General features: G+C 56.1%; 2 protein-coding genes across 8 annotated transcripts; one reads left to right on the top strand and one right to left on the bottom strand.

Moving 5' to 3' along the window:
* Positions 1-1442: 1442 nt before the first annotated feature.
* On the bottom strand, positions 1443-7760 carry PTMS (parathymosin). Its single transcript, XM_059081453.1, has 6 exons — positions 7725-7760; positions 5615-6187; positions 2607-2678; positions 2362-2437; positions 2160-2221; positions 1443-1995 (listed from the first exon to the last, which is right to left on the bottom strand). Exons 1-6 carry the CDS (start codon positions 7758-7760, stop codon positions 1945-1947), a joined length of 870 nt encoding a protein of 289 aa, XP_058937436.1. The 3' UTR covers positions 1443-1944.
* Positions 2676-20299, top strand: MLF2 (myeloid leukemia factor 2). 7 transcript variants are annotated; one of them, XM_067008655.1, is made up of 13 exons: positions 2676-2930; positions 3700-3788; positions 9806-9891; positions 13902-14124; positions 15122-15855; positions 16435-16512; positions 16766-16892; positions 17149-17184; positions 17821-17874; positions 18272-18400; positions 18565-18724; positions 19298-19510; positions 19757-20299. In XM_067008655.1, exons 6-12 carry the CDS (start codon positions 16463-16465, stop codon positions 19483-19485), a joined length of 744 nt encoding a protein of 247 aa, XP_066864756.1. In that variant the 5' UTR covers positions 2676-2930; positions 3700-3788; positions 9806-9891; positions 13902-14124; positions 15122-15855; positions 16435-16462; the 3' UTR covers positions 19486-19510; positions 19757-20299. The 7 variants fall into 7 exon arrangements, with proteins under 7 accessions (XP_066864756.1, XP_066864753.1, XP_066864755.1 ...); XM_067008652.1 differs by lacking the exon at positions 9806-9891 and having other exon boundaries at positions 13866-14124; XM_067008654.1 differs by lacking the exon at positions 9806-9891 and having other exon boundaries at positions 2899-2930.
* The last annotated feature ends 1132 nt before the right edge of the window (positions 20300-21431 follow it).

The raw sequence follows: 21431 nt of genomic DNA, 5'->3' as shown, positions 1-21431 counted from the left end.
TTCTGCACTTCCCCTCCCCGTTGCCCCCCCCCCCCGCCCCCAGCACCCCAGGGCTCACGGTTTCGCTTCGCAGTGGAAAGTCTGAGGGGGCTGATTCCCAGCAGCATTACCTCCACCCCTGTGGTGGCGCTCCCCTTGTTTATTTCCTCAGTCCTGGGTGTCCCCACCGCCCTCTCCACTCCTCCCCCACCCTCTTGACTGTTCTCTTTCCCTAGGAACTTCTGCCCTTCTCTTCTGCCTTGAACTACCCACTTGCCCATCTCTGCGCTGCCCCCCCAGGCCCCAGTCACACTTTCTTGGCAAGCCCTTTCCTTGGTACTCATCCCCTCCCTCATTCCCTTACCTTCCCAGAACTTCATTACCCTCGTCTACCTGTCTCTCCACCCATCCAATGACTCCTAGAAGCTCTACTGTACTCTAAGAGGTGGTAGGTCTGAAGAGGGACACCCCACACACAGGGAAAAGAATAGCTACACTGTATTGTGCCTTCATTATGTGCTGGGCATTGTAGTGGGCACTTTGTGTACAGTAACTCATGAAATCTAATACTATCCCCCATTGTACACACGAGGAAACTGAGGCAGGCTCAGAGATGAAAGGTCAGGTAGGGAGTGTGAAGACAAAAGCTCTGTGTGTGTGTGTGTGTGTGTGTGTGTGTTTGTGTGTGACCCTGACCCCGGGTGAGTTACAGGTGTCTTCTCATCTTTGGGGATGAATGGTATCAGTGAATCACACACACCCCTCTACAGCTCAGACCTCTGTGTAATCAGCAGGCTCTCCCAATCCAGAGGCTCTGAACTAAGAGAGGGCAAGGGTGATACGGAAAAATGCAGAAATGTTGCAGCAGGGATCTCGCCTCAGGAAAAACTGAGGCAGAACTAGGGAAGGAAGCCTGAGAAGGCCAGAGGGGAACTCCTGCTCCCCACGCCACCCAGCCTGCCACCCAGCCTGCGGAGCCAGAACTTGCAGCAGGCCTGGAACCACAAGAGGTCCTGGAGTTCTCCCTGCTTGACCAGGAAGGAGCTCACTGCTCGGTGCCGGGCAACTCTCACTCCATCCAAAGAGGCTGAGACCCAGGTCTCCTGCCCTCTCCCACTTCAGCGGCGGGACTTCCTGTTTCTGAGGCTGTTTCTTTGCCTGGTTCAGCACAATAGGGCTGGTAGCTTTCCACTGGGCTCAGCGGTGTCTAGCCTGGTGTGGGTTAGCAGGGAAGGGTGTGTGTATGGCTCGGAGGAGCATCCCCAAGAATCCAAAACCGGGACGCGAGTCAGCTCTCAGACACCGCCCCCCCCCCCACCGTCCACCCGGAGCGCTGCTGCTCTTGTCTTTTCGCGGGGTGGGTGGTAGGAGGGTGCCGCTGATTTTTTTATAGAGGGGAGGGGTCCTGAGAGAATGTGCCATCGGCCACCCTCCTCGCTCTGCCCGGGAAAGCAGGAGACAGGTTAAAAACAGAAGCGCGACCGTTTCTTTATTAAATTATACAAAAAGGGGAGGGGAGGGGGGCAGCTGTGGGGCTCGGCCCCAACCCTGTTCCCACCCCGGCCTGGCGCTGTCTGAGAGAAGGAGATCTGAGGGAGACCCAGGGATCAGGCAGGGTAGGGATGGGCAGGATGTGAGGCTGGGATGCAGTTTGGAAGGAGAGGCTCCCAGAGGAGGGTCGGGTGGGCTGCGGGGATGGAGGAAGAGAGGGGGGAGAGGGAGGGGGCCACTGGGGAGCAGCTGGGGAGCTCAGATGGAGCAGGTCGGGAGGTGGGAGATGGCAGTGAGGACGGAGGGGGCAGTGTGTGGAGGGGCGGCATGAGAGGGCTGGGGAGACAGAGGGCGGCAGCTCTGGCGCGGGGCCCGGAGCAGGGAGCCAGGTGAAGAGCGGCTGTGCTCGGCTGTCCCCACCCTCCCCTCCAGGCCCCCGCGGGGCCTCCCACCCCCAGCCCACTGGCAGGGGGCTCATGCCGACGCCCCGTTTTCTGTCTTCTGCCGCTTGGGATCCGCTTCATCCTGTGGAGAGGGAAAGAGCTGCGGTAGCTGTCACCTGGGAGAGGGACCGCCCTCTGTGCTGCTCCAGCCCCCGCCCTGCACCACCGGGATCTAGGTCCAAATCCAAAGGGCTCCCGGCCCTGCTGCATCCCTGACAGCCCCTCAGCCCACAACCCAGCCCGAACCTCCTCTTCAGCAGCTCTCTTCAGCGCGGGCCCTTCGTCCTCATCTTCTTCTTCTTCCTCATCTGAGGAGCCAGAAATGGGTCATTGGGGAAGGGCTGGTAGCTCCAGCAGAGACCCCCTGTGGCGGCCCTCAGCCCTGCTTCAGCTCTTCAAACCCACCCTGACGGTTCCTTGGAGCCCAGCCTGCCCTGCCCCTCCCCACCTTCCTCGTCTCCTTCATCCTCTTCCTCGCCGTCCTCGGCGGTCTCTTCTTCCTCTTCAGCTCCGTTCTCCTCCTCCTGCGGACCGGGAGAGGGAGGGGTCAGGATGGCCCTGTGCCTCCAGCCACCATCACCGCCGAGGGTAAGGGGCCTGAGGGGGCGGGGCGGCGAGGATGGGAGGGGTCAGGGAAAGACGGGCCCCCAGGAAGGGAGCTGGGGGCACGGTGGGCAGGTGACCCCTCCGCACCTCCACCACTTCCTTCTTGCGCTCTTTCCGGCTTGCCTTCTCCTCCACCTTCTCTTTCTTCTCCTTTAGGTCCTGCAAGAGAGAGAGAGAGAGAGGTCACCTTCCTCTCAGCACAAACGATCTGCAGCCCTTAAGTCCCTCCAGGCCCAGTTCTCCCTGTGCAGTGACTTTAGAGGAGTGGGAGATGGAGAAAGTGGGCAGTGCGGCGTAGAGACTGCACAGAGGTCCCAGGGTCCGCACAGCCACAGAGGGGCTGGGACCAGACACCTTCCCCGAGACTCGAGGGAGGAGAAAAGTGATGAAGCCCGGGAAGAGGCAGCCAAGGTAAGCGCTCATCACCCCCACCGAGCTCTGCCCAACCTCGCGGGCTGAAGAGTTCAGCTCGGCAAAGCCAATCCCCTCGTCCGCTCGCAGCCCTGACGCCCCACCCCCTCTGGAGGTCCCTCCTTCGCCTGCCCCCTCCCTCTGCCGGCCCTGCTCTGCCTTTTGTCTACCTCTGGGGCCTTTTCCTGAGTACTCTCTCCTGGGCATCCCTCCCAGCTTCCCTCTCAGCTGCGAAAGCCTTTGTTTCTGCCTTTGTGCCCCCCTAATCCCAGGCTCGTACCTGGCCCAACGCTACAGGAATAGGAAGAGCCCCTGAGCGCGACTCCCGGTACCCCCTCTCACTTCTGCCCACTCCTGCCCCCAGACAGTGCAGGTGGCTTCCCCCTCCCGACCACCCATGGCGCGTGTGGCGTGTGCACTGACTGGTGTGGCAGAAGGCTAGGAGTCACCGTTGCGGGGGGCGGGGGGGGGATGTAGGGGAAGTAGGATAAGGGAAACGTGGAAGGGAGACTCTGGGACCTGGTAGACGAAGAGACAGACAAGGTCTGTGCGGGCGGGATGGGAAAGTAGAGGGGAAGGTCCCTGTGTAGAGTCCCCTCCCTCCACACGGCCCCTCTCTCCTTCCCAAGACCCCAGCAGGCACACCTTTGGTGTCTTGTCCTGATGTGATGTGGCCCAGGGAGGCGCTCACAGAGTCCCCTCTCTCGGGACACCACACCGGCCCTTCCATTTGAGATTCCAGTCCTCTCTCTACCCCACCCCTTGGCAGGCACTGTGGTGTCTCTGTGTGATCGGATCGGATCTGGTGTTGGTGTGCAACTCTGTGTATCCGATTCCACGGGGATGGAAGTTTTCTGGGTGAGTAGATCACCCTGGGAGGGTGTGTCCTTTCTGGAACAGGGTTGGGACAGGAGAGAGGTTTGGTGCTGGGTGGTTGGCCTGGAGGGACGCTCAATTCCCTTCTCCCTTTATAGGGAGCGCAAAACGCTTGCCCCTCTCACTCCAGCTAGACTTCTTCGTGCCACTTCGCTGTCCTCAATTCTCTGCCACATGGTCGGTATGGCATTTCTACCACCTGGTGGGCTTTCCCCTACATCCTGGGCCTGGAGAGCCAGGGGATTGTCAGCTTCTCTCTGGGGACCCCAGCACCAGGTCTGCACGGCCCTGGCCTGAGTTTCTCATCGGGGCTGATGGAGGGAAGGAGAGTGAGTGCCAGGGAGAGAGGGAGTCTACCAGAGGCCGAAGTCCAAGGGGCCGGGCCCTCTCCTCCCCTGTCTGGTCCTGTCCTTCTGGTCACTGTCCTTCCATGATCCCTTTTCCAGGAGGGTATGTGACCTAGGTCTTGTGCTAGGCAGCTCTCTGGCCTCATTTACTCAACACGGGGACACACACTGACACAGGCTGACACTGATTCACACACACAGCTACAGAGGAGCGCCCACGCGATCCGGAGACACATGGCCCGGTGTTTGGGCATTCTGGCACACACTCTTGAGACAGCACAAGAGCACAGTGGAGCCACTCGGCACTCACAAAACAGCATCACGGCTCCAGAACAGCTACGTCTCCGCACGCACACATGTAACTGACACGGGCAGTCCCACACACTCGCTGGATTTCAGACATACAAAGACACCTACTCAGTGAAGTCACATGCCACCGCACAGCCCACCGGAGGGCCGCTCAGCACACCTTGTCAGATCTCACACGGAGCCCCTGTCTCCCACTGCCTCGAATCCCATTGGCTCTCCCTTTCACTTCACCGGCCTCCAGGAGACCTCTGTGACCTCCTCAGCAATCACTCCCCCACCCAAGGTCGGGCTCCCAGCCCCCAAACCCTGGCCGAATTAATTTCCCCAAGCGACACTCAGCAGGTTCCCTAGGGAAATTAGAGAAAGGCTGGAAGAGAGGCAAGGCCGAAGGGATGGGGCCAGGGAGGGAGCTGACGGGAGCAAGGGCGGCGCGATGCAATGCCATGCAATGCTGGGCCCCAGCTTTTTCGAAGGCTGTTCCTGGCCCCCTTCAGGTTTTTAGGAATCCAAGATTCTTTAAGCGTGGGGGGAGACGATGGAGGAGGGCTATGCAGACTAACAGAGCTGAAGGCCAGTGGATGAAGGAGTGGGTTCAGATGGAAGGAAGGGAGGGAAGGAGCAAATAGAGGCAGTCACTAGCTGTCGGAGGAGAGAAGCAAGAGACGGTTGGGCCTCGAGGGGAGGGGCCGAGAGAAGCAGCCTCCCTGGAGAGTCCTGTTTACACCGGAGGCTCTCAAACCGCTTAGCGGAGGAAAGGTGAGGTCAGACTGCAAGGGAAGACAGGGGACGGGGCGCCGGAGAGGGGCGCGGGGGAGGGGGAAGGGTAGATGAGACGCGCAGAGCTCCGACGGTCACCGGCCGGGGTGAAGGCGCGCGAGCCGGGGCCGGAGAGGGGTGGGGACGGCGCGAGGCCGGAGCGGCCAGGCCGGGAGCCGGGCGCACAGCGCTCGGGAAGCTAGAGGGCGCTGGCGCGAGCCGCGCGGAGCGGGGCAGGCAGCGCCAGGCTGGGGCGCGGGGGGAGGGCGGAGCGGGGTCCGCCGGGACCCCGCACCCGGGCAGCAGCTTGGGGCCGTCGGGGGCGGCCTGGGGCACACGACTGCGCGGAGCCCGGGGGGCGTGCGGGGGCCGGGCCGCCGCCGGCCCCGCCCGTACCTTGGCGCTCAACTCGGCCGCTGCCTCCACGCTCTTCTCCGACATGGTGCCGGGGCCGGGGCCGGGGCTGGCGGGGAGTCGGGGTCCCGCGGCCGGGACGGAAGGGCCCTGGACGGCGGAGGGTGGCCGCGGCCTGAACCTGGCGCGGTGGCGGCGGCGGCGGCGACAGCGGCAGCGGCGGCCGCTCGGCAAGCTGGGGCTCAGGAAGAGGCGGCAGAGGCGCGCGGGGTGGGGCGGGGGTGGGTCTGGAGCGGAGACCCGCAGGGCTGCGGCCGTCCGGAGGGCGGGCAGAAGGGCGGTGCGGGCGGTGGCCGGCGCGCTCCGGCCGCGGTCGCTCGGTCCTCTGCTCGCCGCCCCCGCACCCGCAGAGCTGCCGCCGACCAGCCGCTGCCGCCCCCGGCCAGGGAACCCGCTTATAAAGCGGCGCTGCCCGACGGGAGGGGCTTCCCAGGGGTGGGGCAGGCGGGAGCGGGGAGGAGAGGAGAGGGGAGGAGGATGAAAGCGGAGGTTGGAGAGGTGGGGATAGGAGGATGAAAGCGAGGGGAGGGAGCGCGCGAGAGGCGGGAGGGAGGACTACACCAGGAGGGGGAAACGGAGAGACTACGGTCGCGGCGAAAGGAGTGGGGCGAGGAGGTGGGAAGGGGTGGGGTTCCTGCGGGGAGGGACCTCTCCGAATCCCGACCTACTGCCGGTGAATGTGGAGTGTGTCTTTTGGGGGCGGGCGGGAGGGATGGCCTGGATCCTACAGACACCCCACCAATAGCCTCGAGATTTTTGCCAAGGGGTGAAGTGGGGGGGAAGCAGATGGAAAGGCCGGGCAGGTATTTGAGAAACCAAAAGCTTAAAGAGGAGGAAGAGGGCGGGAGCTACTTCCACATCTCGCTGATTTCCCCTTTCCTGCGGCATCTAAGTTCCCTGGGTGGCTTTGGGAGGGGTTGAGAGAGCAGAAAGGGCCGCCCACCCTCCGTCCAGCCCTAGGCTGACTTTTGTGACCCCTGCTGGGTTCCTCCCTTCCGGGCTCTCGCTTGTGATCTGAGGGGAGTAGTCAGAGGCCCTCCAATCTCCTTTCCCCTTTTCCATCTTCGACCTTTCTTCTTTGCCCATCCCACCTCACTCTTCTTTGCCTGGTCCTTCTATCTTCATCCCTCCTCATCCATTTCTGTCTCACATCTCTCTTCTTCTGTCGCCCCTTCTCCACTTCTTACTTGCCCTCTTCTACCTTCCCTCTCTGCCTTGCCTCTCTCTCCAGACAACACAGTTCTTGTCTCATCTGAGTCTGTCACCCGGCCCTATATCCTTAGCTGATTTTCCTCAACTCCTCTTCCTGTCCTTATTTCCCACATTTTCCCTCTCTTGGTCGTTCTCTTTCCTCTGCTGCCATCTTCCCCAGCCTTTCTGGATATCTGCTTCCTTTGCAGGGGGTTCCAGCCCCCACTGTTCCACACACGCTCAGCTCCTCTCCCTCAGTCTCAGTATCTTTGGGTCATTTTGAGAAGCTTGGGGTTTCAGGAGGGGACAGGAGGCCTGGGGTGTGTAGCAAAGGTCAGGAAGGTGGATGGAATGGAAGTCTAGGGTTTGGAAAAAGATATCTTTGGTGTATGTGCGCTCCTGTATTTGTCTATCATTAGTCTTCATCTTTTTATCATTTTCATTTTCTTAATAAAAAAAGACAACTGACCAATCATCACCATTTAGTCTTTGAGTGCTTAAATACCCCATCTTTTGGTCCCTTGGTGTCCACACCTCCTAATTTCTCTTTCGACTCTTCTATCAGTTTCTCAGTCTCTGTCTCCTCCGAAATCTTGGAGCCCCACCCAGGTTTCTCCTTGCCGACTTCTGTCCATCTTTCTCTGAGATCTTTCCATCTCTGTCTCTGTTTCTCTTGACATACTCGCTGATGTCTTTAGCGATCTCTGACCCTCTCCATCTCTGTACTCTCTTGCTTCATTTATCTCCCTCTCCCCCCTCCTCCCCCCCCCCCCGCCCAGTCTCCCTGTCTCGCTCCCTCCCCGTCAGTCTCTTTCCTCTCCCTCCCACCCTCCTTTCCTCTTCCCCCCTTCTCCACCTAGCAGCCCCGCCTGCTGTCTCGGACACCCTGCTGGGCTCTTACCCTGTTGCCCTGGTAACCGCCCCCCACTCCGGTCATCTCCACTCCCCTCCCCCCCTTCCAATCACCGCCACCAACAACCTCCATCCACCTTCCTCCTATTTTTCCTGAGAGCCAATAGAAACTCTGTTGCCAGGTGGAATGCTCATTTGAATCAGCCAATCCAGGAGCCTAACTGCTTGCCCTACCTTATATGGGGATTTGAGGAGGGCCACTCCCCCCACTCCAGCCCCACAGGGGACCAGCCCCTCCAGTGTCCTTTATCCCCGCCCTGGAGAGAACCTGGGACCCTCCCTCTCACCCTTTTATAAGGGTCTGGCTTCCCATTTCCCTAACTGGGACCACCGGGGTTAGTGTGGGCTGTGGGTTGGACTGTGGGCTGGGCCTGAGGGCCGGGGGTGGGAATGAGGTGTGATTAGGGAAGGGGAGGCGGAGGGAGCCGGGAATTTTGCCCAGGGAGGGGTGTCTGGGAGCGGAGGCAGCTGCAGTGGAAAATTCCAGGGAGATGGAGAGGCAGAGAATGGGAATCCTGCCCCAAGGCCCAAGGGAGAGCCTTGAGAATCTAAGAGTTTGGACACTAGGGTCCGCAGGGACCAAAGGAAAAAGTAGGAAGCAGGAGGGCTGGATCTAATTCCTTCCTGCATGGGAGAAGCACCCCTTAGCCCTCGCTCTCTGGTTGGACAACACATGTCTCCTGAAGTCTTGGCTTCCTAAGAAGAAAGCTACACACTTAGGATGAATTCCGAATGAGTGGGATGCCGAAAGCCCACCCCCTATTCCTTGGGGTTGGTCTCTGGGCCTCTGAGGCCAAGAGTGTTAAATGATGCCAGCCTGTGTTTACTACTTTCCAAAGAATGATTTCTGAGGCCTTGTGGAAGTTTGCCTATTCCTAGAGTTCTTTCAGTCCACAATTCAACGGAGAATTTTCCACTGGTAGAATGGGGAAACCTGTGCCTTCTTACACATTTTCGGGAGGTGGGAAAAGGAAGGCCAGGTGAGAATAGGGGAGGCCCGAGCCCCCTGGAAACTATGACTTCTGACATCCCAGCAATTCCCTCACTACTCTGTAGAAGGTGTTCAACTCTATAACTATTTCCATCTCATTCTTAAGTAAATTCTTCCCCCTCTTCAGCTTCCTGGGTTTTTTCAGTTTGCCTCTTTATCTGATAGGTTAAGTGCTAAGGAAGGTGTTGTTAGCTATCATTCAAGGATGGGAGGACAGAAACCTGAAAGTTGGGCCTCTCCACTCCTCACTATGCTATCATCCCATTCCACTCCCAATGACCTCGTTTGCTATTCCTCATTTTTCCTTTGCTTTAAAAAAAAAATCTTTTCAAAACTCAAGACAGTAGAGAGTTGAGAGGAGATGGATTCCTAGATTTAGTTAGGCTGGACTCTGTCCAATAAAATTTTCTGTGATGACGGGAATGTTCTATATCTGCAGTTTCCAATACAGTGGCCACAAGCCCCGTGTAGTTACTGAATACTTGAAATGCGGCTAGTGCAACTGAGGAATTGCGTTTTTTACTTCAATTTTAATTAAATTTATTTATTTATTTATTTATTGACTGTGTTGGGTCTTCGTTGCTGGGCGCGGGCTACTCTTCCTTACGGTGCATGGGCTTCTCACTGCGGTGCCTTCTCTTGTTGTGGAGCACGGGCTCTAGGCGCGTGGGCTCCAGTAGTTGTGGTGCACGGGCTCAGTAGCCCGCGGCCTGTGGGATCTTCCAGGACCAGGGATCGAACCCGTGTCCCCTGCACTGGCAGGTGGATTCTTAACCACTGCGCCACCAGGGAAGTCCCTTATTTATTTACTTTAAATAGAAGTCTACCTCATTCTTTTTTATTTTATTTTTTTTCTGTCATGCTGCACGGCCTGTGGGATCTTAGTTCCCTGACCAGGGATTGAACCCAGGCCACAGCAGTGAGAACGCTGAGTCCTAACCACTGGACCGCCAGGGAAGTCCCAATTTTAATTCAATTTAAATAGCCGTAGTGGCTACCATATTGGATAGTACCACTTCAGACCTTGGTCCTAAAATGCCTTATCTTTTTCTATCTCATTTTCTTGTCTCCGTCCCCAGTGTTCTGTACATGGAAAGTCAAAAGCAATTCTGGCTGCCGTGTTGGAAGGTCACCTGGGCCACTGTTGTCATGTACTTTACCACAGGTGCGTGACTGCTCAGGATTTCCACATTTTCACAGATGAAACAGGCGATGTGGCTGACCCAGAGTAGAGGAAAGTGAAAGTGAAAAAGCTAGGGAAGATGGGACCACGAGTGACAGCTAGAGGCTTGTTTTGCCCACGGGGTAAAAGGCCGAGGGAGGACTTAATAACCAGGAGGAGGTTATTCAGCCAAGTGCCAACTGAACCCATGCAGGTGGCTCAGGTCTCAGGGGTCCTTGTTCTCACTCAGTCTCCCTAAGCGACTCCATCATGTACCTCCAATGGTGCAAGTCCCGCTGCCAACGCACACCTCAAACCCTGATGACTCTCAAACCCGTATCTCCAGCGCCGGCTTCTCTCCTGAGTGCGAGTCATGACTCCAGTTCCCTTCTGTCTTCTCTCCCTGGATCCTCCACAGTGCCTCAACCCCATGCCTTCCAACTGCAACTTCCCCATTTTTCTATTTCGGTTAAAGATCCTGTCCCCCACCCATTTATTCATGCCAAGGGGTCATCCGAGACACCGCCTCTTCCTTTCTTCCCTAGATCCTTCACATTTCACTTTCTAAAGGTTCCTTGAGCACCTCTTCTTCTCTCCAAGCCCAGTCCTGCCCCTGCTCCAAGGGTCAACATCACTCACTGACTTTAAGCTTAATTAATTTGGGTTTTCAATCATGATTTAAGAGTTTTTGTATCTTCAGCACCTACCGCTGTACCTGGCATATTGTAGATGCTCAAAAATGTTTGCTGAGGGCTTCCCTGGTGGCGCAGTGGTTGGGAGTCCGCCTGCCGATGCAGGGGACACGGGTTCGTGCCCCGGTCCGGGAGGATCCCACGTGCCGCGGAGCGGCTGGGCCCGTGAGCCGTGGCCGCTGAGCCTGCGCGTCCGGAGCCTGTGCCCCGCAGCGGGAGAGGCCACAACAGTGAGAGGCCCGCGTACCGCAAAAAAAAGTAAAAAGTAAAAATTTGCTGAAATGCACAAACTGCCTTTCTACCTAAAATACAAATAGACTGTTGTCATCTCCCTCCATAAAACCTTCTGATAGCTTCCCCGGCCTCTAGGATAAAGTCCAGAAGCAAACCCAGCCCTTCAAGGTCTGGTCCCTTTTAACCTCTGTAGCCTTAGCTCTCACCAAGTTTCCCTCAAAAGTTTTGCTTCAGCATTTTTTTTACTCCTCATAGCTCCTCCCTAATGGGGCCTACCTCTGTGCCTTTGCATTGATCTCACCTTCCGCTTGAAATGCTTCTCCTGGCTGCCCTACCCCACCCCCCGGCCACTCACTCCCTCTTCTGAACCACTTTTGCCCTTTTCATATACATCTTCCTATGGCGGCCTTCATCCCAGGATTACCATGGATTCCATGCTGGCAACCCTCACTGGACTGTGAACCCTGCTGGGCAGAGACCATGTCCTACTTGTCTTTTCATCTCCAGCACCTTGCACTGTGCCTGGCGTATAGTCGGAGCTCCGTAAATGGTCACTGACAGGAACTACCACACAGGTAGCGCAAACTTCAATCCTTAAAGCCCACGTTAATCACGAGACATGCTCCCTCCTTGGGGATGCCTTCTTGAAACGATCGATCAACAGACAACAGGAAGTTCTTAAGACTTAAAACTCCACTGCTAATGCCAACCATTAACATTAGCATACCTGCCCAAGGTAGTCTAACATCTAATATCTTATGGTCGAACTAGGCATGGCATTCATGGATTCCTGTCGTCCTCCTCCTGCTTTGGGTGGCTAGCTTCTAAAGGGAAGACTGTCCACTCAGTTATCCTGTGTGGCCATGTGGTTAGGATCACAATTTCAGCCAGACACAATTTCCATATATTCTCAAGCTAATCCTATATGCACACAGTACAGTGTGCCCACAGTACAGCAGATTGCTCATTTATTTCTCATTCAGTCGCCCAGATCAAAAAACCCTGGGGTCATTCTTTTTTTTTTCCTTCTTTTCCGGCCACGCCTTGCGGCTCACGGAGGGAGATCTTACTTCCCCGACCAGGGATTGAACCCAGGGCCACAGCAGTGAAGGCGCCAAATCCTAACCACTGGACCGCCAGGGAACTCCCCCTGGAGTCATTCTTGACTCTTCTCCCTTTTACTGCATCCAACCATCAGCAAAGTGTTAACTCCATCTTCAAAACATACCTAGAATCTGATCATTTCTCGCTTCCACTGTTTCTAACCTACTCTAAGCCATCTGGATTATGGCTACAGCATGCTAATAGGTCCTTCTGTTTCTGCTGTGGTCCCCCCAATGGCCTATTCTCCATACAACAGCCAGAGTGGTCCTTTGTAGGTCTTACAAAGTCCCACGGGATCTGGCTTCCTTCTTGCTCTGTGCCTTGTTTCTCACTACTGCTCTTCCTTTCATTCACATCAGTCTAAGCACATTGGCTTCTTTGTTCCGTGAACACACTAAGCATACTTCTGCCTCAGGGCCTTTGCACTTGCTTTTTCCTCTGCCCAGAATGCCTTAACCCCAGTCTGCTTAAGAGTCACCTTATCAATGAGGCCATCCCTAGTCACTCTAAAAAGCAACTACCACCTCCCAGCTGCTTGCCTGTTCCTCTACCTAACTTCCAACCTGCTTTATTTTTCTCTCTGTGTATTACTATATCTCCAGAGCCAGGAACAGTGCCTGACACAGTAGGCATTCAATAAATATTTGTTGAATGGATGTGAATATAAAACAAACTGAAAAGCTGGTTCTTAAAAACATGTTCCTGAGTCATTTTTCAATCTCACTCTGATCTGGTGTCCACTATACAGCTGTCTCTCTACCTGGGGCAACTTAGTGCTAATTGTCAAGGTTTATCTCCCCCCCACCAATACACATGCACATACACATACACAAATCATCACAGCCATTCACGTTGGCTCAGGCTGGAATCCTGGAATCCCGTCTCCCCTAACTCCATCATCACCCCATCCTCACTCTGCTCCAATAACCAACTGCCCTGGGATTGCTCCAGATGCGTGAGCTCACATCTAACAAGGGCCTCTTTTCTATCCCAGCTCTACTCTCAAGGACTTCCTGACTTTGGCTCTATCAGATAAAGCAGTGAAGAGAAACCACTGTTTCTCTTCCTTCCCAACAATGCTTATCCCCTTTTGAGCTCAGCCTCACCCCTGGCAGGGCCCACCCTCCCTCCTACATCTTATCATCTACAGGAAACTCTAATGACTGAGGAATTTCTGTTCATCAGAATTCACTGGACAGAGATGTAAGAAAGGAAGGAAGGAGGGACAGAAGGAAGGAAGGAAGGAAGGAAGGGAGGAAGGAAGGAAGGAAGGAAGCGGGGAGGGAGGGGGACGGAAGGGATGGGAAGGTGACAGAGAAGGAAGACAGACACAAACTGCGTCTGGGGGACAGAAAGGTTACTTGTAAAATTACATTCCTTCAATTCCTGGACTGTATGGCTGCCTATATGGTCCATCGCTGGGCACTCTGAAAATGAGCTCTGCATTTCCTCCTTCATCCCCATCTGTTCAAGGATCTCTTTTTTAAAAAAATTTTATTTATTTTGGGTGCGTTGGGTCTTCGATGTTGTGTGTGGGTTTCTCTAGTTGTGGCGAGCGGGGGCTACTCTTCCTTGTGGTGAGCGGACTTCTCATTTGGGTGGCTTCTCGTTGCGGAGCACGGGCTCTAGGCGCGTGGGCTTCAGTAGTTGTGGCTCACGGGCTTAGTTGCTCCGTGGCATGTGAGATCTTCTCGGACCAGGGCTCGAACCCGTGTCCCCTGCAGTGGCAGGCAGATTCTTAACCACTGCGCCACCAGGGAAGTCCCAAGGATCTCTTTCTAAGCTGAGACAAAGCCCAGGTCATAGTTAGATGCTAAACTGTAATTTGTAAATATTCCTAGGAGAGGTAATTGATTTAAAATCATGCAAAGGTAAAAATGACTGATAATCAGATTTTCTTTTTAATTTCATTTTTTTGGTGACACCGTGTGGCATGCGGGATCTTAGTTCCCTGACAAGGGATCAAACCCGTGCCCCCTGCAGTGAAAGCGCAAAGTCTTAACCACTGGACCATCAGGGAAGTCCCTGATATCAGATTCTTAAGTCTTGGAAGGAAGAAGAGAAAGAGCTCTGGACACCTAAAGGCAGTAGGTAGAGGATACGAGGTAATGGAAAAAGACCAAAGGAGGAGGCTAGAAGCTAAGCTGCATCTCCTATGCATCTCTGCGGAAGGCTGGACATGAAATGAGGAGGGAGAGGCTGGAAGGTAAGGCCCACTCTTCCTTAAGTCTGAGCTGCAGAACTCTCCTGGGACAACTCTTGATCACATGTCAAAATGCTTTTGTTTGGGGGCAAGAGGAAAAGGGGCACTTGCATGATGGCATGTTTAGAGATAGAGCATCTGGAAGATAAAAGATTTTTACTAAGTCTCTTCCCCAGAAATCTCAATGGAAAATACATTTTCTTTTTTTTTCTGTCTTTGGCTTTAGCTTTGCCAGTCTGCCAGCTTCTAATTTCTCTCTGTTCCCCTCTGTCTCCACTATTGTGTTTTTCCTCTTTAATAATGATCAAGTCCAAAGAAACCTGAGAAGCCCCACTCCCACCACCTTCTCCTGAGTCACCAGGGACCCCCTTCACCTCCTTCCCCAGGGAAGTGCTGGGGATGGGAACAAGTCTCTCTCACTGTCAGGCCCACAGACGTCAGGCCCGCTAACGTGGCTAGCGGCCAGTGTAAAGAACTAGGAGAGCTGGAGTCTGGAGGGGTCCGGTCTAAAGTCCACCCCGGACAGTCCAAATCCCCTGACACCCAGGGGGAGGGCCCTTCTCTCCAGTCGGGCCAGATTTTATGCAAGACATTTAGTATGTCAAAGTGTCAGTCTTTGGCCTTCGAGTCAGGTCTCCTGGGCCTGTCTGCAACTCTGCCCCTGGGTGAGCTTAGTTAATGGAGAGCTCCACCCCTTTCTTCTCCCAAACGTTAGACCCTTGACCTACCTACCTACTTGACTCGAGGCAAGAAAAGATCTGTGCGGACTGGGAGCTCCAGAGGATACAGGAGTTAGAGAAGAGAAAGCGGGCATTGGCATTAAACGAAAAGGTTTCAGAACTAGGGCCTCTCCCCAGTGTGACCCTTCACAGCAGGGTAACTGAGGGGGGGGGCGGTCCGAGAGCCTCGCCAACTCCAGTTCCCAAGGGGCTGCGGTTCTAGCCTGGCCAAAGAGCGCCATCTGGCGGCCGGTCCCCAACCTGGATTCTCTTTGCCCCAGCCCGAGTTCTCGAAGCCAGAGGAAGACCTGGGCAGAACTGTCACCTCCTCTCCTACGTCACTCCGAGGGCCCTGCCCCTGCCTGGAACGCACCTCCTCTCGAGGGGACTGGCCCTAGCGCCTCCCCCGTAAAACTGCCGCCCTTCCTCCCTCTTGGGATGAAATCTTCCCAGGTAGAAATCTGCTTATTGCTCCCCCAGGGATCCGCCCCACCTCGTGGGGCCCGTGAGGAGCCCGCCCTCCCCCATGGGAATCTGCCCGCGTCCTCTTCCGTCTTCCTCCCCTCGCGGCAATGGACTCCTCTGCTCCTCCCCCACACCCTTACAGGGAGCCTCCTCCAGTCCACAGGACCCAAATCCAGGTTACTAACGACGCCTCCCCTCCCCTGGTCCCGGAAGACTCCGCGACTCCCAGCTCCGCTGCCCGGGAGCCAGCCGCGCGCGCGCGCACGCGCGCGCGCCACAAGGCCGCCTGTAGGCGGAGCTCCGCAGGCCTAAGGGGGGGGGGGAAGCGGGCTGTCCCGTCGTGACGTCACTTCCGCCCGGGCCTGGCCGGGGCTCGGGCTCAGTGGGCCGAGGGGGGGCACAGAGGTGGCAGCTGTGCGAGGAGGCGGTGCGGGAGGCCGAGGAGCTCACGCCCGGACCAATCCCGCGTCCCGGGCCGCAAGCCCCGATCCTGCCGCGCACCGAGAGGCGAGACCTGCCGGATGGGCCGCTGAGTCCGGATCGGGGACCGGTGAGGGTCGAGCGGAGCGGGCAGCCGGTCCGGGGTGGGAGCGGCCCGTGGGGCTGCAGGGTCCCCAGGAGCCTGGGTTGCGGGGAGGGGAGCGGGTCAGGCCTGCCTCTCCTGCTCGCCCGGCAGGGAGGCAGTGTTTGGGGGGGTGCCGCCGCCAGGCGCGGAGGGGACGGTGAGGCCCGCCCGGTGGAGGCCTGGCCGCGGCCGAGTGTGAGGAGGGGGCGGGGTGGGGGTCATTAATGCGGGAGGAGGGCCGGCACTTGGGATTCGCCTGCGGAAAGGTGGCGTCGGGGGAAGGGGAGTATGCTTCTGGCCAGGGCTTTGGGAAGAGGATGGCTCTGAGTGGGGGAGGCAGAAAACAGGCTTGGAAAAATTTTCCATGGTCCTCCTTCGGGGAGAGGTTTGAAGAGCTCTGCTTTCCCTAGAGGGTGATGTTGAACACCTGCAGGAGGGTCTCCCTGGAGTTTGGGGGGCCAGTTCCAGTATTTGGAAAGGGACCATGCTCTGAGAGTCCCTGCCCTGAGCGGGTGTGCGAAAAGCCTGGCCGCCTCCAACATTTGAGCCTCCACATCTTCACAGCGTGGAGCCCCCTGGAGCTAAAATCAGGATGTTCCGCTTCATGAGGGACGTGGAGCCTGAGGACCCCATGTTCCTGATGTGAGTATCCCCTCCCCCTCCTGCTCTAGAGCACGCATCCGCTCCACTTCAGGTCTCTTGACTAGTTGAGCCAGACATCTGGGCTCCCGTCGCGGGCACTGATCACAGCTTGGTGGCCACTCAGCCCCAGCTCAGACTTCGAGGGGAAATCTGTGCCACTGTTTCCCTATGGCTCTTTTCCTCGGGGGAGGGGCGGGTGGGAGGTACTGACTGCTGGTCCTTCGGCCACCCGCACCGTGTACTCCCTGCACAGGGACCCCTTTGCCATTCACCGTCAGCACATGAACCGGATGTTGTCGGGCGGCTTTGGATACAGCCCCTTCCTCAGCATCACAGATGGCAACATGCCAGGGACCAGGCCTGCCAGCCGCAGGATGCAGGTAATGGTGCTGCAACAGACCTGAGACCCGACAAAAGGTTGGAGCGTGGTCAGTAAAGTGCTTGATTTTTCTTGCACAGTGACCAGCTTAGCAAGTGGAATGCCTTCGAGGACTGGGGAAAGGGGTCTGGAAAAACACGCTTTGTGATCCCCTTTTGAGAGGAGGATGGATAAGCAACAGAGGCCATGGGCTTGGTTTGGGATGGTCATGAGATAGTATGTGGTCCCTAATTGCTGTTCCTTACGTCTTCCTGTAGGCTGGGGCTGTCTCCCCCTTCGGGATGCTGGGAATGGTGAGTCCTCATCTCCTTGCGTCCTTCCATCTCAGACATGTTCTATACCCTTAGATATTATTTCCAAATGTGCCTCTCTGGCTAGCCTTATGGGTAACCCTGGAATACTCATGTAGTGTTCACAGAGCTCTGGGCCTGCTGCTGTGTGCTGAGTCCTGTGAGTTCACGATGCTAACTTACCAGCTGCTGTACTTCTAGGAGCTGTACCCATTAGGAAGATATAATTGCCTGATATAACTGTTCTTTTGAGGAAGGAGGTGCTGTTGAAAGGCCAACTAGAGATGGCTTGTTGAAGATTTTTCTACAGTTTCAGAACCAACCCCTTATAGGTTAGAATCCAGTGACACTGGCTTGCTTCCTAAAGGTAGGAGGAAATAGGGCAGCCAGGAGAAGGAACATGGCATCAGAGCAGCCATAGAGACTGAGGAGGAGGAGGGCAGTGGCATACAGGAAGAGAAGCGTGGAGAGGAGCACGCCTATTCTGGTCCTGTTCACGATGAATGAGAAGAGCAGCTGCTAGATGTGAAGGAAAGGGAGAGAGGGAACGTGTAGCTGTGTAGCCCGTGGGAGCCGGAGCGCACCCACCTCTGATCATGGCCCTGCTTCCTGACTCTGTTTTCCATCTCTTTGCTCCAGTCGGGCGGCTTCATGGACATGTTTGGGATGATGAACGACATGATCGGGAACATGGTGAGACTCTTGCCCCGTCCCGTCCCCTTCCCTGGCCCTGTCCCCAGGGATGGCTGGCAGTACCTCGAGTCCCCGGAGGCGGCAGTGGGGGAGGGCATGGGCATACCTGGGGCGCGTGCAAGCTGGATAGGCCCCTGGGCCCGGAGAGTGCGGCTTCCTGCGTGGGAAGCAGCAGTGCAGCCTGCGAAGTGTGCAGTTAAGGCTTCATCTCTTCAGGTCCTTCTGGCGTATTGTTGGACTCAGAGGAATTTGGGGGGTAATGATGAGTCCTGATGTTTTCCTGGTTCTCACGTTTTGTGAGAAAGATATGGGCAGGCACAGGCGGCTGAAGGGAGGGATCCCTTCTCTGGAGGCGAACCCCTTCCCACACAGCCCTGCTGTTCCCTTCCCTCCTCAGGAGCACATGACAGCTGGAGGTAATTGCCAGACCTTTTCCTCCTCCACTGTCATCTCCTACTCCAATACGGGCGCCGGCGCGCCCAAGGTCTACCAAGAGACAGCAGAGATGCGCTCGGCCCCAGGCGGGGTGAGTTGGAGGGCTCCTCCTATCCCAGAGGAGGCACGATCGGATGGCCCCCACAGAAATCCTGGCCGCTGTTTTCAGGATTGGGTCCCGGGCGGCCTTTCTGGGCTGGTGTGGCCGGGCTTTGGAAGGAGCTGCTGAGTGTGCCGTGCTCTGTCTCCCCCCAGATCCGGGAGACTCGGAGGACTGTACGGGACTCAGACAGTGGGCTGGAGCAGATGTCCATTGGGCATCACATCCGAGACCGGGCTCACATCCTCCAGCGCTCCCGAAACCACCGCACGGGGGACCAGGAGGAGCGGCAGGACTATATCAACCTGGACGAGAGTGAGCCTTGCCTCCCGCTCCTCAGCCTGCCAGCGTCCTGGCCCGCAGCCCCTCGCCCCGGCCCCGTGGGCTACGACATGGCAGCTTTCTCTCCCTAGCTCCGTATATGTTTCTTGGGCAAGGTTATGGATGAGCCCCATGTCCTTAACTTACTTGGAGCCTTTTCGTCAGCTTAGGGCTAAGTGCGTGCCCCGCGGAGGGCAAACTCTGTCACCTAAGTCAGATACTGATAGTAATCTACCCGTCTCCATCTGGATCCGTTTTTTTTTAGTTCTTCTTACTTATTTTTTTGAAGTCAACAAATATTTATTAAATGCTTACAGTGTGCGTGGGACTGCACTAAGTAACTAAGTAATTATCCCATTCCTGATTGCCTCCATGCTTCCAGGAGCCATGTTGAATTCAAAATTGCTAAATAAGTAGCTTCCCTTCCCCAGCACCACCACCCCGCCCCCAGCCTTTCAGCCTTGGCCCTGGGTTTTGAACGCAGAGCCTGTGGCTCGGGGCCCGCGTCTGCCCCCGGGAAGCCCGGCGGTACACAGGGGTCGTGTGCGCTCTCCGTGTGCTCCCCAGGTGAGGCCGCCGCCTTTGATGATGAGTGGCGGAGGGAGACTTCCCGATACCGGCAGCAGCGCCCCCTGGAATTTCGGAGGCACGAGGCTTCCGGCGGTGGGGGGCGGAGGGCTGAGGGGCCGCCCCGCCTGGCCATCCAGGGACCTGAGGACTCCCCCTCCCGACAGTCCCGCCGCTATGACTGGTGAGGGCCCCGGGCCCTCGGCCTCTCGGGTAAGTACTGGGGGCTGAGGCCTCAGGCACGGGCGGGGCTGGGGGCCGGGGGTGGGGAGTGCGTGGTGCCCGCCCTCTCAGCCTTGAGGCAGGAGCAGCCCACGTGTCCAGCAAACACCGCCCTTGCCAGTGAAGTTTTAGTTGGTATGAGCGAGCGTCCTCACCGGAATGAGGGATTAGACACCAGCCCTGCCTTTTATATTTTGTCTTCCTTTTGACTTGTGCTCATCTCTTTTCCCCCTCCAGGTACGGGCTGAGAGGCTGAGAAATCATCCCCTGAAATAACTTGTCCTCTTCAACTCCCACTCCCAATTTAATATTAAATTAACAGGCCAGCTGGCCCCCACCTCTCCCTGGGGGGTCTCAGCGAGAACCTTTCACTGCCCCTTTACCTCCGTTTTCCTTCTTTAATCTGCTTACCATGATAACTCCACTTCTTCTGTATCCACGAACTTGATTTTTCACTTTGCTGCCCCATCTCTGAAACTCCTTCCCTTCTCTGTTCTACCCCTGCCATGCATCGAAGGGGCTTTTGGGGTGGGCTCTGGGTTGAGGGGCCTCAGTGACCCTGGATCCTTGCCCACCTCCTCCCCAGATTCCCCGCTGCAGGGGCCATAGCCCCGGTCCAGGGCTGTGTGTGGAGGGAAGAACCGGCTCCCAGCCCAGTCTCCCTTCCCAGCCGCTACGCATCATAAAATCTGCCCCACATCCTTCTCTGCCTTTATTTTTTGATTTGTGCAGCTTGTAACTAGGTGTTTATGGAATAAAGGAGAATGGAGAAAAGACCAAGTAGGATTCTGGCATTACTTTTTTTTTTTAAAACTTATTTTACTGAAATGTCGTTGATCTACGGTGCGGTGTCTGGCTTCACTTTTGCTCTTTTCCCTGTTCCATTTCAACCCACCTGTCTCCTAGTCACCTTCCCTTCCCTCTATCTCCGTGTGTGGCCTTCTTAAGTCAAGTTCAAGCCCAGCACCTCAGTGGTACCGCAGTGGGGCTGCCGGAGCTCTGGTGGGTGGGAAGCCGCAGTGGATGCGGCCAGGCTGGGCCGGGGGTGAGACCAGCGGCAGCTGTCCTGCCAGCTCCCTCGCTTTCACTGTACCTTCACTCGTCAGGGGGATTACAGGGCACACCTTCAGGTGCCTGAGGAGCTTTCTGCCCCTCGTCCGTGGGCTGCTTTCTGGCCTGGGCTGTGGGCGGGAACACTTGGGGTGCCGAGCAGGAAGAAGCCCAAACAACCCCACTCAGGTCTTTAGAGGGGAGGAAGTCGGGTTAGCAGTGTTCTTCAAACCCTCCAGCCCCAGTTGTTGAGAACTTGAGCCTAGGGAAGAAAACCAGCCTGGAACCTGAGCAGCACTGGACGGGCACGAGGCACTCAAATTTCTCAAGACGCTGCTCGCCGCTCGAGCCGGCTCAGCAAACGGGCCGCCCTGTTCCTCCCGGGGACTCTTCAGTGATGGCAAGTGCTTGTGAGAGTCCGAGGCCGGTTTCTGCTTTATAAACATCTTCTGTCCTTGTCAGTTGGTAAATCAAAGGCAAAAACAGCCCGCTCCAGGCCCCGGGTCCTCTCAGGGAAGGGGATTTTCCCCACTTCCTTGGTGGACAAACAGATTCAAGAGGATTTGTCCATCCTGATGATGTTGAAGCCATAAGGAGCAGAATGTAGAAATCAAAAAGGGTCTGAGTATCTATAGTTTATCTCTGGGACATTTGAAAAAAATCACATGAGCCAAAGAGTTTCCAAGGGATATATATCAACAGTCTTTGTAAACTATGACATCACACAAATGTTTATTTTTGAATTATATATATATATATATATACACACACATATATATATACACATATGTCAATGTGTGTATCCATCTATTTATTTGTATTTATATATTTATGTTGTTGTTGTTATATGCCTTACCATTTT

Source organism: Kogia breviceps, chromosome 12, assembly GCF_026419965.1.
Source record: "Kogia breviceps isolate mKogBre1 chromosome 12, mKogBre1 haplotype 1, whole genome shotgun sequence".
Lineage (NCBI taxonomy): Eukaryota > Metazoa > Chordata > Mammalia > Artiodactyla > Physeteridae > Kogia > Kogia breviceps.
Note: the sequence above shows the minus strand (reverse complement) of the source record. Positions and strands in the feature narration are given on the sequence as shown.

What these genes read in the sequence shown, in the direction of transcription:
- MLF2 (XM_067008652.1), top strand. Translation starts at nt 16,463, where the DNA reads ATGTTCCGCTTCATGAGGGACGTGGAGCCTGAGGACCCCATGTTCCTG. An exon ending in CCTTCGGGATGCTGGGAATG is followed by an intron (nt 17,185 to 17,820) that starts GTGAGTCCTCAT and finishes TCTTTGCTCCAG; the next exon opens with TCGGGCGGCTTCATGGACAT. An exon ending in ACGACATGATCGGGAACATG is followed by an intron (nt 17,875 to 18,271) that starts GTGAGACTCTTG and finishes TTCCCTCCTCAG; the next exon opens with GAGCACATGACAGCTGGAGG.
- PTMS (XM_059081453.1), bottom strand. Translation starts at nt 7,760, where the DNA reads ATGACCGGAGTGGGGGGCGGTTACCAGGGCAACAGG. An exon ending in GCGGTTACCAGGGCAACAGG is followed by an intron (nt 6,188 to 7,724) that starts GTAAGAGCCCAG and finishes CTCCTGGTGTAG; the next exon opens with TCCTCCCTCCCGCCTCTCGC. An exon ending in AGAGAGCTGCTGAAGAGGAG is followed by an intron (nt 1,996 to 2,159) that starts GTTCGGGCTGGG and finishes CCCTCTCCACAG; the next exon opens with GATGAAGCGGATCCCAAGCG.